The 13159-nt window shown below is 40.6% G+C and overlaps 1 protein-coding gene across 2 annotated transcripts in view; it reads left to right on the top strand.

Annotated features, from left to right (window-relative positions):
- Window positions 1–13159, top strand: part of CLTCL1 (clathrin heavy chain like 1) — a 37040-nt gene that overhangs the window by 10822 nt on the left and 13059 nt on the right. For both annotated transcript variants that reach the window (XM_075167953.1, XM_075167952.1), the window contains exons 3-17: window positions 1984–2252; window positions 2525–2686; window positions 3357–3470; window positions 4768–4941; window positions 5196–5393; window positions 5768–5968; window positions 6092–6244; window positions 6899–7021; window positions 7769–7906; window positions 8113–8277; window positions 8685–8865; window positions 9236–9399; window positions 10108–10233; window positions 10551–10693; window positions 11304–11538. In XM_075167953.1, the coding sequence (XP_075024054.1) occupies window positions 1984–2252; window positions 2525–2686; window positions 3357–3470; window positions 4768–4941; window positions 5196–5393; window positions 5768–5968; window positions 6092–6244; window positions 6899–7021; window positions 7769–7906; window positions 8113–8277; window positions 8685–8865; window positions 9236–9399; window positions 10108–10233; window positions 10551–10693; window positions 11304–11538 (2546 nt within the window). The remainder of the gene's footprint in view (window positions 1–1983; window positions 2253–2524; window positions 2687–3356; window positions 3471–4767; window positions 4942–5195; window positions 5394–5767; window positions 5969–6091; window positions 6245–6898; window positions 7022–7768; window positions 7907–8112; window positions 8278–8684; window positions 8866–9235; window positions 9400–10107; window positions 10234–10550; window positions 10694–11303; window positions 11539–13159) is intronic.

The following is a 13159-nucleotide window of genomic DNA, read 5'->3' as shown; positions in this document are numbered from 1 at the left end:
TGACTACACCTGTAGAGAATAGTCTAAGTAGACTGATCAGAAAAACTTACGTAAGAGTCTGGTTTTCTGTCTCAGATCTTGGCCTAAGAAAGCGTTCAGGTAGACATAAGACTCAAACTCATACTTGCCCTCACTATGACTTTATAGCAGGTTCTGCTCTCTCTTAGTCCAAATAACGTGGGTTTTTGTAGTTTAATCACAGTTTAGAGTTCTGAAGTTTGAATTTATGTTGCCACACTTAAGAAATTGTATTGCTATGGCTCCTGTGGCACCCAACATCCAGAGCTAGCTGCTTGATGAAGCTTCTAAAGCCATGTCCAGCTGTAATACAGCAGTCAAATTTAGTCTAGAAAATAGACAAGCATGAGCTTTTAGCCCATTTTAGTGGCTTATTGGTTTCTTCTGTGTTCTTAAAACTAGGAAGAACATCTTGCTTCCTTTTCAGGAAGACTGACTTTGAGAGCAGTTTCTGTACACACATACTGGTATTCCTGTTTAGATGGTGACTAGAGCCCTTCCAGAACTACTTGTCTGCCCTCTGCATGTGAGACTGTACACTGTGGAAGTTGCAAAATCAATTGTTTGATAGCACCAGTCCACTGCTGGACAAATTGTTGTCCAATACAGTAAATATGCTGTTTCCAACTATCAGTTTGCAGCTGGTGTTAGACCTGGGCCTATTGCATTTGTATAATACAGTGACTGCATGTGCAGAGCAAGGTGGTCAGAAACAGGCTGCTTTTGGTCCCAGGAAAGCTAGCAAGCTGTTCTAGGAACTAGTTGATCAGGTTAACAGTTCTTTATGCAGTTAATCCAGGGACCATAAATGCTGCATGTGGTAGCTCTGAAGCCTGGTGTTGTCTCTTGGCACTGCATTAAACTAATATGATCAATTTACTGTATAAATTATGCTAGAATGTTATAGAGCAGTCCGAGATGCGTATTAACTTAGGGTTAGTATCTCTTGAAAACGATTCCTCAGTGGCCAGCAGCCTTCATCTATCAAAACTTCCCAGTAGAAGGAACATCTACGAGTTTGATGGAAGTGTTACTAGCAAAGAAAACACTTCTGAAATGTGGATAGAAATAACGACATCACAAGCCAATACTCTAGCAGTCTGAGTGGGTGTCTTGTGAACAGAAAACAATATTTCTAGAGCCGAGTTGTCTCATCTGCAGTGAAGTAAAACATCACTTTGACTTTCTGAAAGGAACAGAGTTCCTTATTCTTGTAGGTTGGTTCAGTTAACATTAGTTTTAAGTCTACCATTACTAGCTGCTTTTGGTAGTTAAAAGGAATACTAGAGTCAAGCTTAAACCTGCAATGTAATTACCTAAATCATGAAGCAGTAACCTTAACTGGAACTAAAGCTCCAAACCTTTCTATAGTATTTCTGAACTTCGGACTGGCCTCTTGTATTACTATTGTACAGAGCCCATCCATCTCCTAGTTAAGTGCACAGTTTGTTCAACAGTAAAATAGAATGGAAGCTGTGGTCTTTGGCTATCTCAAGAGCTGTTGCAAGTCTCCTGCTGTTGGACTCAGTCCAGGTCATCTGCAGCAGCTACTAAACTGACACAAACTGGAGCCATTCTGTCTATTAATTAGAATGACATCTACTAGACACCTATAACTTGGTATACCAGTGCTACTACCTAAACCAGAGTTTACACAAGCTCTGTAGCTTAGACTGTCTTTTAACTACAGCTTATAGTTAATTAAAATGTCCACGCTTGTCAGTTGTTGGAGTGTCCATGTAAGTGTCCATAAGAAGTATGGGATGGTAGAGGTGTTGGGGGTGGGGAGGGGATTCTGTTTGATATGAGTCAAGTATCAAAGGAGACTCAGATGTGACAGGACACTAACCCTGTCTGTAACATCACTGGAATAGTGGGTTAAACAGGGTGCTTGTAAATAGGCAGACTACAGGATGGCCATTGTGGTAATCTATCTGTGATGTTTCTTGGGTTTTGTCATACTAGCTGGGAAAACACTTCAGATCTTTAACATTGAGATGAAAAGTAAGATGAAAGCCCACACGATGGCAGAGGAAGTGATCTTCTGGAAATGGATATCTGTGAATACAGTTGCCTTGGTGACAGAGACAGCAGTCTACCACTGGAGCATGGAGGGAGAATCGCAACCCCAGAAGATGTTTGACAGGCATGCTAGTCTTGCGGGCTGCCAAATCATCAATTACAGAACAGATGAACACCAAAAATGGTTGCTGCTGATAGGAATTTCTGCACAGGTAAGTTACCTGGAAATAGCATGCTATGAAAACGGTTGGGAGAGCCGTGGCCCCACTTCGCTTGATAGCTGCTATAGTTTCTTAACTTTGGTTTCTACAGATCAAAAGTTCAAAAATATCTTTTGTGTAAGAATAACCTGACCTTTAATGCAATTAAAGCGTTGGAGAAAGGGGGTGAGGCATTTGCTGCTTTTTAGTTTACTGTCCCAAAGGTCTTGCTATAAACATTTGAAATCTTATCTCTAAAACCTGACCTTTCTTCTTTTTTCTAGCAAAATCGTGTGGTTGGTGCAATGCAGCTGTACTCAGTTGATAGAAAAGTCTCCCAACCTATAGAGGGCCATGCAGCAGCTTTTGCAGAATTCAAAATAGAGGGAAATGCCAAACCTTCTACCCTCTTCTGTTTTGCCGTGAGGAGTCCTGCAGGGGGCAAGGTAAAGTCTGCAACTGTTTTCCTGTTCTGCTGTAGCAGAAGTTTGAGTTGCTTGGGTGAAACTTAGAATAAGAACAAATGCAGATGCAATGAGAACTAAGCTCAAGGTGTTAAAGCATCAGTTTATGCCCACATGGTGTGTTTTGCATGTATGAAGTTAAGTCATTAAGCAGCCTCTTACATCTTGAATCCAGTACAGAAAGAGACTAGATTAACCTTAGTGCTGTAGATATGTTGTTTGCATCAAACTGATAGTGGAATTCAGTAGCGGTTGAATATGCTACAACTGCTGAGCAGTCTGTAAAGAGCTGAGGTAACACTAAGATGTCTTGAGCTTTCAAGTCTTGTCCTGCACAAATTGTTGATGAATTGTTAAAGATGTTTTGAGTGAGACTTGTCAAGTTGTCTTGAATAGAAATACAATCTGCTTTCATAGGGGTTTTTTTAAGCTTTTCCTGGTTTTTACTGTATCAAGTTCTGGAAAACTTGTCCCTCTGATAAATATCTAGAGCACAGCTCCCTAGACTGTGTTCATTCAGAATTGGGCAGATATTCATCAGCCCATTCATTCAGTGTGGCAGATGACTTCTGTAGCATATCTGAAGAGAGGAACGTCTTTCATGTGGCTGTACTTGCAGGCAATCTTGTGACACGTACTCTTTTCTTCCTAGCTACACATAATTGAAGTAGGTCAGCCAGCTACTGGAAATCAGCCATTTGTTAAGAAAGCTGTTGATGTGTTTTTCCCACCTGAAGCACAGACAGACTTTCCTGTGGCAATGCAGGTAAATGTTTGACCCCCCAAAAAAATCAACTTTATAGCCTGGCAAGTAGCTGCCATCTCTGTCATAAAGAATGCTTTCAACTAGTGCTTTGCTGTCATTCCTCCTAGTTCTCGGAGGGATGTTAATAGGTTTGTGGGAGCTAGCCTGGACATTAAAACAGTAATTCAAACCTGAAAATACATAGACTGTTCCAGTATTTGTCCAGATATGTCAACTTAAGGTTGTATTTAAAAAAAAAAAGAAAACGAACAAAAAGCCCCAAAAAAACCCCAACAACAACAAAAAAACAGACTCAAAAAAAACCTCAATAGTGTCTTCCGGTAGAATGTCTCTAACATCGCTTTGCCTATTGAACTTCCTACTAATGTTCAGAATTCTAGATAAGAATGTTACGGTGCTTGATGTAGCTTCACATGAAAGTGGCATTTCATCTACAGTAGATCTCACTATAAGAGACAAACGGAGCGGGGAGTCCTATATCAGCATACCTCCTGTAGCAGCAGCACAGAAAAGGCAATTTGAGATATTAAAGGGAGGTTCTTTAGGAAGGAACATAAGTGGTTGCCTTGACAGACCAAACTTCTCTTAGCATGTCTGCGGGACTAGAAATTGTGTAATAAAAGCAAACTATCTCAGAGCGTGCAACTGCTGACCAGTCTAATAGACCAGCTTCATAAATGAACCAAGAGCTGCCTTAAACTAAGGTAAACAAAGCAAGCTGTCTAGATGGCAGGATTCATGTGGCTCTGTACTTCAGCTTGAGGCTTAATTAACAAAACATCTGAAGACTTGTTCCAAAGTGAAAGTACTTCTTTGTCTGAAGACCATTTTGGCTTGAAAGCCTCCCCAGTTTAAGTGACTTGACAGGTAAACTGGAGTACTCAGTACCTGAGCTTGATTTAGGTTCCGCTGGTGCTTTGCGTAGGCCTTGTTGGAAGAGAGTGGGATTATTTCAGTATTTCTGAACAGAAACTTTTACTGACATATCTAGACTAGAATGCTATTTATGCCCAAACTTCCTCCCTCAGCCTGACTCATTAGGATGAGGAGTATGTCCTTTGCTGTAGATGAATGTTAATTTCCCTTCAACCTCTCTATTCAGTGGATCTATGGCTCCAAATGGCCAGCAAAGCTATTCATTGGTTTGAGTCTGTAAGGAAGAAGCCCAAAGCTATATTTGCTCTTAGTGTCAGTGCAAAGGCATGTCACTGCAGTACTGTCTTGTGACTAGGCTAAAGGCAGCTGTCTTAACTGTTACAGTCTTAGTCTTGGCTAATAAAAACTCATCTTTTGGCAGATTGGAATTAAGCATGGTGTTATCTACCTGATCACAAAGTATGGATATATTCACATGTATGACTTGGAGTCTGGAGTGTGCATCTACATGAACCGTATTAGTGCTGATACTATCTTTGTCACAGCTCCTCATGAACCTACCTCAGGCATTATTGGTGTGAACAAAAAAGGACAGGTAACAAATCCAGCATTCTGGTTTTGAGCCTTCTAAATGGAAGATAGAATGTAACAAACCTTATGAGTGACTTGATGCAACAAATGTCATGGAAGGGAGCAAGTAACTATTTGATTAGTGATTAGTCAGTTTTTTCTCTCTCCTAGTACAGAACTGCTTGGGGAGTAACTTGGTTTTTTAATAATCTACTACTTCACTGATAGGCTGCATGGATGTTTGGTTGCTATATTTCATGGTAGTTGTGTCCTTTCCAGGTGCTTTCTGTATGTGTTGAGGAAGACAACATAGTGAACTATGCTACGAATGTTCTCCAGAATCCTGACTTGGGGCTGCGTATGGCTATACGTAGTAATCTAGCTGGGGCAGAGGAATTATTTGCCAGAAAGTTCAACACACTGTTTGCTCAAGGAAGCTACGCAGATGCTGCTAAAGTAGCTGCATCTGCACCAAAGGTAAATAACTCTAAAGCTTAGAAGTCATGGGGATTTGCCTTAGCTTAGTGGACTTGCTTAGCTCACTTGCATTTCGGTACTTGACATTCAAAAACTAAAGTGCTGCAATACTAGCCTTAGATCTCTGCAGTTTGGTTATTGTTCTGACTAATACATTCACCTATATCCCATAAAGGAGCATCCGCTATAGTCTTCCAAGCATGGGCTGGACTTGCTGTGGCCACTGACTTGCTAGAATGTCATTGGTTTGAAGATCTCCACCCTGAAGGCTTAAGAGTAGATGCTTCAGTGTATAGCTTAATACCTGTTTTTTGACTAATACTATTCAGCCTTCACAATTAAACATTGCTTCTCTCTATCTTGTGCCTCTTCAGGGAATTCTACGTACCAGTGATACAATCAGGAAGTTCCAGAGTGTACCAGCTCAGCCTGGGCAGGCCTCTCCCCTGCTCCAGTACTTTGGAATATTGCTTGACCAGGGACAGCTGAACAAGTTTGAGTCTCTGGAGCTCTGTCGTCCTGTCCTACAGCAGGGCCGCAAGCAGCTTCTGGAGAAGTGGCTGAAAGAAGACAAGGTAGGCTTGATCATGACACTAGCTTAATTCTGTTGCCTTGTAACAACTGAGTGTGAACAATACTTTTGTTGATACTACATCTCTGAATTCTTCTGCTTGACAAAATACTACTTCTGACTTCAGCTGGAGTGCTCAGAGGAACTGGGAGACTTGGTGAAGACAGCTGACCCAACCCTTGCACTCAGTGTCTATCTTCGTGCTAATGTGCCAAACAAAGTGATTCAGTGCTTTGCTGAAACTGGTCAATTCCAGAAAATAGTGCTGTATGCTAAAAAGGTAAAATTGTTTATCACAAACTGCTAGACTCTCTATCTTCTGTTTAATGTGTACATTCTCAAGCTATCTTCCATGAGATAAGTTTGATTCCTGTCACTTAAAACTGATAAGTAGGTAAGATTGAGAAACAGTGTTTTCTTCATTGTCATAGTGCAAATGATAGTGTATGACTAAGGTCTGAGCAGTCTGTAAAAAAAAAAAAAAAAAAAAAATTCAGAACATCCAGAATTTTATGAACTCTCAAATTAGTGGACAAGCTCAAGGTTATTCTAGAGAATAAAGATAAAATTCTTCCTAAATTCATAAGACGCTTTTTTTGATGGATTACAAAACAATTTACGAGATGTCCACTTGTAAGTTTAGGACCTTACTTGATAGATGGTGCCTTAAGACTGTTGAAAGATTTTTTTTTTTTTCCTAGTAGTTTTCTTACTTAGCAAGAGAAATGCCCTGGCGCAAGTTCAGTTACTAAGTAGGTGAATACTGAATTTCTGTGTCAACAGACAAGCAATGCTTTTGTCTGAGAATTCCTGGAAGATAGGGGATGGGCATGGCAACCTCACAGCAGTTCATAGTGCCCATGCTAAGGAATCTGAAGGCTTAAAAGATGTGTAAAGCTTCCCAGACATGTATGACTGTTTCTGAAATCTCTAGGTTGGCTATACCCCAGACTGGATCTTCTTACTGAGAAGTGTGATGAGAGTCAGTCCAGAGCAAGGTCTACAGTTCTCTCAGATGCTGGTACAGGATGAGGAGCCACTGGCTAACATTAACCAGGTGATGCCTACAACAAGAGTACTGGTCTCTTTCTAGACAGAGGTAATAGCATAGTACCATTTTGGGGACTGGTAAGGCCAGTTCAGGTCTCTGGCTTGGTTAGAAAAGTGACTAAACTATTCTAGTCAAGTTTGGTTACTATTAAGTCTTTAGAGGCAAGTGTGCTTTCCAGTTCTTCTGGAAGGTTTCTGGTTTATTACTGTAATATTGATAGTGAATCTGCCACAGTCTTAGTCTAAGCAACAGTGTTACTGTCCTACTGTTGGCTTTAATGGAGCATACATTAACTCTTCCCATGCAGAGAATTTACAGGAACATGAACAAATAAACATAAGTTGAGTGCTGGCTGCCAGTGGCCACTTCTGGTTAAATGGACAGAGAAATAAGGCAACAGTTTGCAATATTAAATAATAGAAGCTACTTAGAAAAAGTCTTAGCTTTTCTTATAGCAACTATCCCAACAAGAGAGAAGGGATGGGATTTGCATGCTATGTTAAAACTAAATAGTGGCTGGCAAACTCTGGCATAATAGCTCAAAGTAATGTGTTTCTTACATTCTAGAGAAAAAGAAAACAAAGCGTGAAACTTGTCTCTCTATTACCGTGGTAGTAATCCTATGAAAACAAAGGGAATATAGCATGCTACCTGCTGTGATGAGCTCCCTTTCTAGCCAGGCCATTAGTATATACAGATAAATGTGCGTATGTGTGTATAGACCCCCTTCTCTAACTTGACCAATCTCAACAGATTGTGGATGTGTTCATGGAGAACAGTCTTATTCAGCAGTGCACGTCCTTTCTGTTGGATGCTCTGAAAAATAACCGCCCTGCAGAAGGCCACCTTCAGACTCGTCTCCTGGAAATGAATTTGATTCATGCCCCACAGGTAAGACCTCTTAGCCTAGTTCCTCCAAAAAGTGAAGGAGAAACAGTAGTAGGCTTGCACAAGAATGTGATATCTGATACCGATATCTGTAAGTAGTTTAGCAATATCAAAGACTACTAATGAGTCACTGCTGTGACTTTTCAACAACTTTCAGGCTGAGCTGCTGTGATTCTCTGACAGTCTGAATATGAAATGTAACCTCCTAGGTTGCAGATGCCATTCTTGGAAACCAAATGTTTACACATTATGATCGTGCTCATATTGCCCAGTTGTGTGAAAAGGCAGGCTTGCTCCAGCGAGCTTTGGAACACTACACGGATCTCTATGATATTAAACGTGCCGTTGTTCATACTCACCTGTTGAATCCTGAGGTAAGTCTGTTGTACAGAGTAAGAAAGTGAAAGCTTAAGTGAACAATCTTTAGCACTTTTGTAGCTGCTAAAATCCTGCAGCCGCTATAAGATGGTTTGTAGGCACCGAAGTAGCACATGTAGCTCTGATTCAAGAACATTTGTCCAGTTAATAATTAAACCGTAATCTATACTTCTGATGGCTTAAATCTGACCTCAGTTTCCCAGGTGGGCATTTCAAATCTTACTTCCAAACTGCATTTTTGTAGTTGTAAAGATGGTGAGTGTGTTTCTTTTTAAGCTGTTGGCCTTAGCACATGGAAGACTTCTCTCTGGTAGCTGGGGTAGAAACTTTGGCTAGTTGCCACATTTTAAAAGTCAGTCAAATCCTGTATAAGTTACTGAGTAAAATTTCTTTCTCTCTGCAGTGGCTTGTGAACTTCTTTGGCTCTCTCTCAGTTGAAGACTCTGTGGAGTGTTTGCGTGCCATGCTGTCAGCCAACATTAGGCAAAACCTACAGCTCTGTGTGCAAGTTGCTTCTAAATACCATGAGCAGCTTGGTACCCAGTCTCTTGTGGAGCTTTTTGAATCTTTCAAAAGCTATGAAGGTACAGTATTAGAGGGAAGCAGCTTGCTTGAAAGCACTGCTTGATTGAAGCTAATTGTAAGGATTGTAGCTTTTATGGGAGAGGTATTTGTCATATGGCTGGACCTTAGGATGCGTTTATCAAAGTGAGCTCATCACAGTGATTTCTAGGGGTAGCCTTGTTCTAGGTAGTTTCTTAATCCTCTTGAGTAAAGATCAGAAAGAAAGATGAAACCTGAAAGAGGGGAAAAGATCCTTCTGATTTTTCCTGCAGTTGAATGAAAGCTACTTTCTTAGCAGGGTTGAGCTAAGTCACAAGCTGAAGCCCGTAACAGTCTGCGCTTGCTTCCCTTACCCTTCTAACTATGTTAAAAACACATGACTGTTTCTAGGACTGTTCTATTTCTTGGGTTCCATTGTCAACTTCAGCCAGGATCCAGATGTTCACTTCAAGTACATCCAGGCAGCTTGCAAGACTGGTCAGATAAAGGAAGTGGAAAGAATCTGCCGTGAAAGTAACTGCTATAACCCAGAACGGGTGAAGAACTTTCTGAAGGTAAATACTCTGTCCAATGGATTGAGCAGTCCTCTGTACGTTTTGCTTAGCAGCAGAACTACAACCTTCTAATGGAGGGAAACACCAACTCAAGGTTTAGCTGGCATGGCTGTGAGTAGTCTACTGTGTAGCTGGAATAGGAGTCTGATCCTATTCCAGGCATATAATAGGTCCTTCTTCTAGGCTACTTCTGGGAAAACAAGCCCAAATTCACCATTCCTTTAAAACTAGCCTGTATGATATAACTTGTACCAAACCCATGAATATGTTGTCACCTAACAATAGGTGAATCCAGGTTGGCAGGAGGAAAGACTATGCTTGAAGTAGTCAGCAGGAACTTTATCAAGGATATTGGCTAGACAAAGCTTATTAAAACTGGAGTCAACCTGTACTACAACACTTTGCATGCTTTGTGACTGGTAAAATGGGATTTTAATGCTACTTCGTTTTGCATTGTTAAGGTCTCAGCCCACAACTATCTTCTGAATTGATATGTGAATTGATAGTCATCCTGAAGCTAGAAATGTAGGCCTAATGTGGCACTTCATGAAGAGCCTAAACTTAAAACTGAACTGATAGACTGGCCGCATGGTATTAATAGTGTGTAACTTGCTTTTGGAGTTGGGTAACTTGCTTGGAGTGGGTAACTTGCTTTTGCTTTTTTGGTGGTTGCTTACTTACTCTTTTTTTTTTTTGCACAAAATACAGGAGGCAAAGCTCACAGACCAGCTTCCTCTGATCATTGTCTGTGATCGATTTGACTTTGTTCATGACCTGGTGCTCTACTTATATCGCAATAACCTGCAGAAGTATATAGAGATTTATGTACAGAAGGTAAGGAGAATCCAGTTTTAAGCTCTTGCTCTTTCCTTCCTTGGAAGGAACTTAACCTTCCAGTAAACTAAAGCAGAATCTGCTATGTCTCTTATGGTCACACTTCTAGTGCAGAGGCTCTTCAGTAAGCCTTTTGTCTATTACAAACCTGTAAGTGTAGTTTTTCCTGGAATGTATATACAAATGTGTTAGTAACTTAAAATTCACTGCTCTAAAGCATAGTTTAAATTGTTAATGAGAACTTCCCCTTGTGGAAGACTGGGGGTGGGTTATTAGTAATGCTAATAACTAATTTTAATGATGGTGACTTATTCTAGGTGAATCCTAGCCGTATACCAGCAGTGGTTGGAGGGCTTCTTGATGTGGATTGTTCTGAAGATGTCATTAAGAACTTGATCATGGTGGTTAGAGGCCAGTTCTCAACAGATGAGCTGGTGGCTGAAGTGGAAAAAAGAAATCGGTAACGAAAATGCATCTGTAGACACCAGTGTTGGGCTTTCCTGACCCTGGTATACACCCAAATTGAATTGGATGTGGTTTTGTTGAATGATACAATACTAACACTGTTTTATGTTTCTTTATAGAAAAGCAGCTTAGATTTGCTAGTCAGCCTCTTGATTATTTGGGCCATATAGGAATGCCTGACAGCACTGCATGATGAATAACATGGCTTTTGAACACTTCCTGTACAGCCAACCATGGGATTTGCCTTTGGAGTAAATCTGGATAAAACTGTCTTGACAGTCTTGTTATAGGCACACAGCAGCTTGTGTAACTAGTTTGTAGTTACCTGTAAAATGAACAAATGGCTTTAAGTGTGAAGAGCCAGCTAATAGAAAAGGAGTTGAAAGGAAAGATTGCAAAACTAGTGGCATCTGCAACCTTCCCTGATGTTAAATTGCAGATATGGTCTCCAGTCGTTTAAGACTCATTAAAAATAACTGGCTGGTCTCAATCTGCTTTTGAGTCTGACCAGCAGACTTGCTTGAAGGGAAAGCCAGGTATAAATGGGTAGCTGTCAAGCATACCTCAGTCTGACTTATAAACCTAAAATGTTTGCTTCTTCAAAGGCTTAAGTTGCTGTTGCCATGGCTTGAATCAAGGATTCATGAAGGCTGTGAAGAACCTGCGACTCATAATGCCTTGGCCAAAATCTACATTGACAGTAATAATAATCCAGAGCGGTTCCTTCGTGAGAATCCTTACTATGACAGCCGTGTAGTTGGCAAATATTGTGAAAAGAGGGACCCTCATCTGGCCTGCGTTGCTTATGAGAGGGGGCAATGTGATCTGGAACTTATAAAGGTTAGCAAAACTGCATTTATAAACATGTTAAAGAACTACTTGCTGCCTGAAGTGGAAGCCTAGCTGGCTATTTGCTTAACACTTGCAGAATCCTGTCTTGCCGTCTCACTCAGGAGTTGAGGTGGGCAGGATTCTTCTATATGAAGACAGTAATTTTTATGCTGATGAGAAGAACTCTTACGCTATAAGTTCGAACTAAAAATGTATAACTCCGCAGCTTTAAGGTACCATTCATGTTTTTCATGCACTGATTCTGCTCAAAATTAAATTGTTTATTGGGCCCAGCTAATGAATATGCCTACTGTTATACCTTTGTTAATTTGATTTTTTTTTGAGCCTTGAGCACTTATCAGCAGAAGGGACAGGCTGTCATCTAGCCTGACTCTACAGTAGGAGGAAAAGCTTCCCTGAAACTAGAATGGGGCTTGTAATTTTCCCTTACTGTGGTTGACCCTTAGATTTGCTCCAATACTTAACTAGAAACGAGGAAAATGTTGACGGTCAAACTGCAAGGACTTATTCCGATAGCATTCCTCTCCTATCTTAAGCTTGTTCATTCCTAGAACCTCCCTTGGAAGTTCAAGGGCAAGTGAAATTCCCAGGGTTCTCCAAACACATCCTAGTCTCAAACTGAACACCAGAGCTTAATGCCAGATGCTTGTGGCTGCTGAGAAAGAAAACATTCTCCTCCTACCTGTACTTCCACACTAGTATATGCAAAGAATGTCATCTGTGTAGCTTGTTTTGCCCTGTTTGAAAGGAAGTAAACGCTGTTCCCTGGCAAGGCTTACCCTGTGAGTGTTAGAATGGTGGTATAATCTAGGCTTGCTGCTGAAAGTGGATGATTTTCCAGCCTGAAGCAGCTATTTTTGAAGTAATACCTCCTCTGTAGCTGTAAAAAAATGGCTGGCTACATGTGGCTTTTTTATTTTGGGATATGAAGGTGGCTCTGAGTTGTTGTTTTGCTAGGAAACTTCGCTAGAATAAGCTTTAACGTAATGGTTAACCATAAAAAACTGTCAGTACCAGTTTCTTCCTTAAACTGATGTTCTGTGCAGGTGTATCTGGTTATGGAGAAAAGAACTTCCTTCTGTAAGAATTATTCTTGAGACATTGTTGCCTCCTAGAATAGGGTTCAACTCGTGCAACTAATAGTTGTACAATGTAAAGCAAAATTGTGCTACTACTAATTTGCTTACAGCACAGTACTTGAGATTCCAAGAGCTAATTCAGATACTAACAAAACATGACTTGTTGGTAGAAGATGGAATAGGCCTTCAGGTTTCTACTCTTGTAGTTGGAAGTTGAAGCTAGTGGTACTAATAGGATCATAACTCATAACTCTTCCTTGCTGCACTTCTGTAGGAGATTTCACATTTTTTCTGTACCCTTAACATTTTAACAGGGGAATCCAACACTTCTAGTGTAAAGCTAATGCCACCAAATATGTAACCTATTTCTAGCTTTAAACACCAGCACCATTCCTCAGTTCACTACTTAACACTGCCCAGGCAAGTGGCTCCCTTTGTAGATTTAAAATTTAAGTTCTTCAAGCTTCTGCAGGTCTTCACTTCAAACAGAAGCAAATAGTTACTGTGAAGCCACTGTCACAGTATTTGTG

Source organism: Calonectris borealis, chromosome 18 (genome assembly GCF_964195595.1).
Source record: "Calonectris borealis chromosome 18, bCalBor7.hap1.2, whole genome shotgun sequence".
NCBI classification, from domain to species: Eukaryota; Metazoa; Chordata; class Aves; order Procellariiformes; family Procellariidae; genus Calonectris; species Calonectris borealis.
This window is presented reverse-complemented; position numbering and strand designations above follow the sequence as displayed.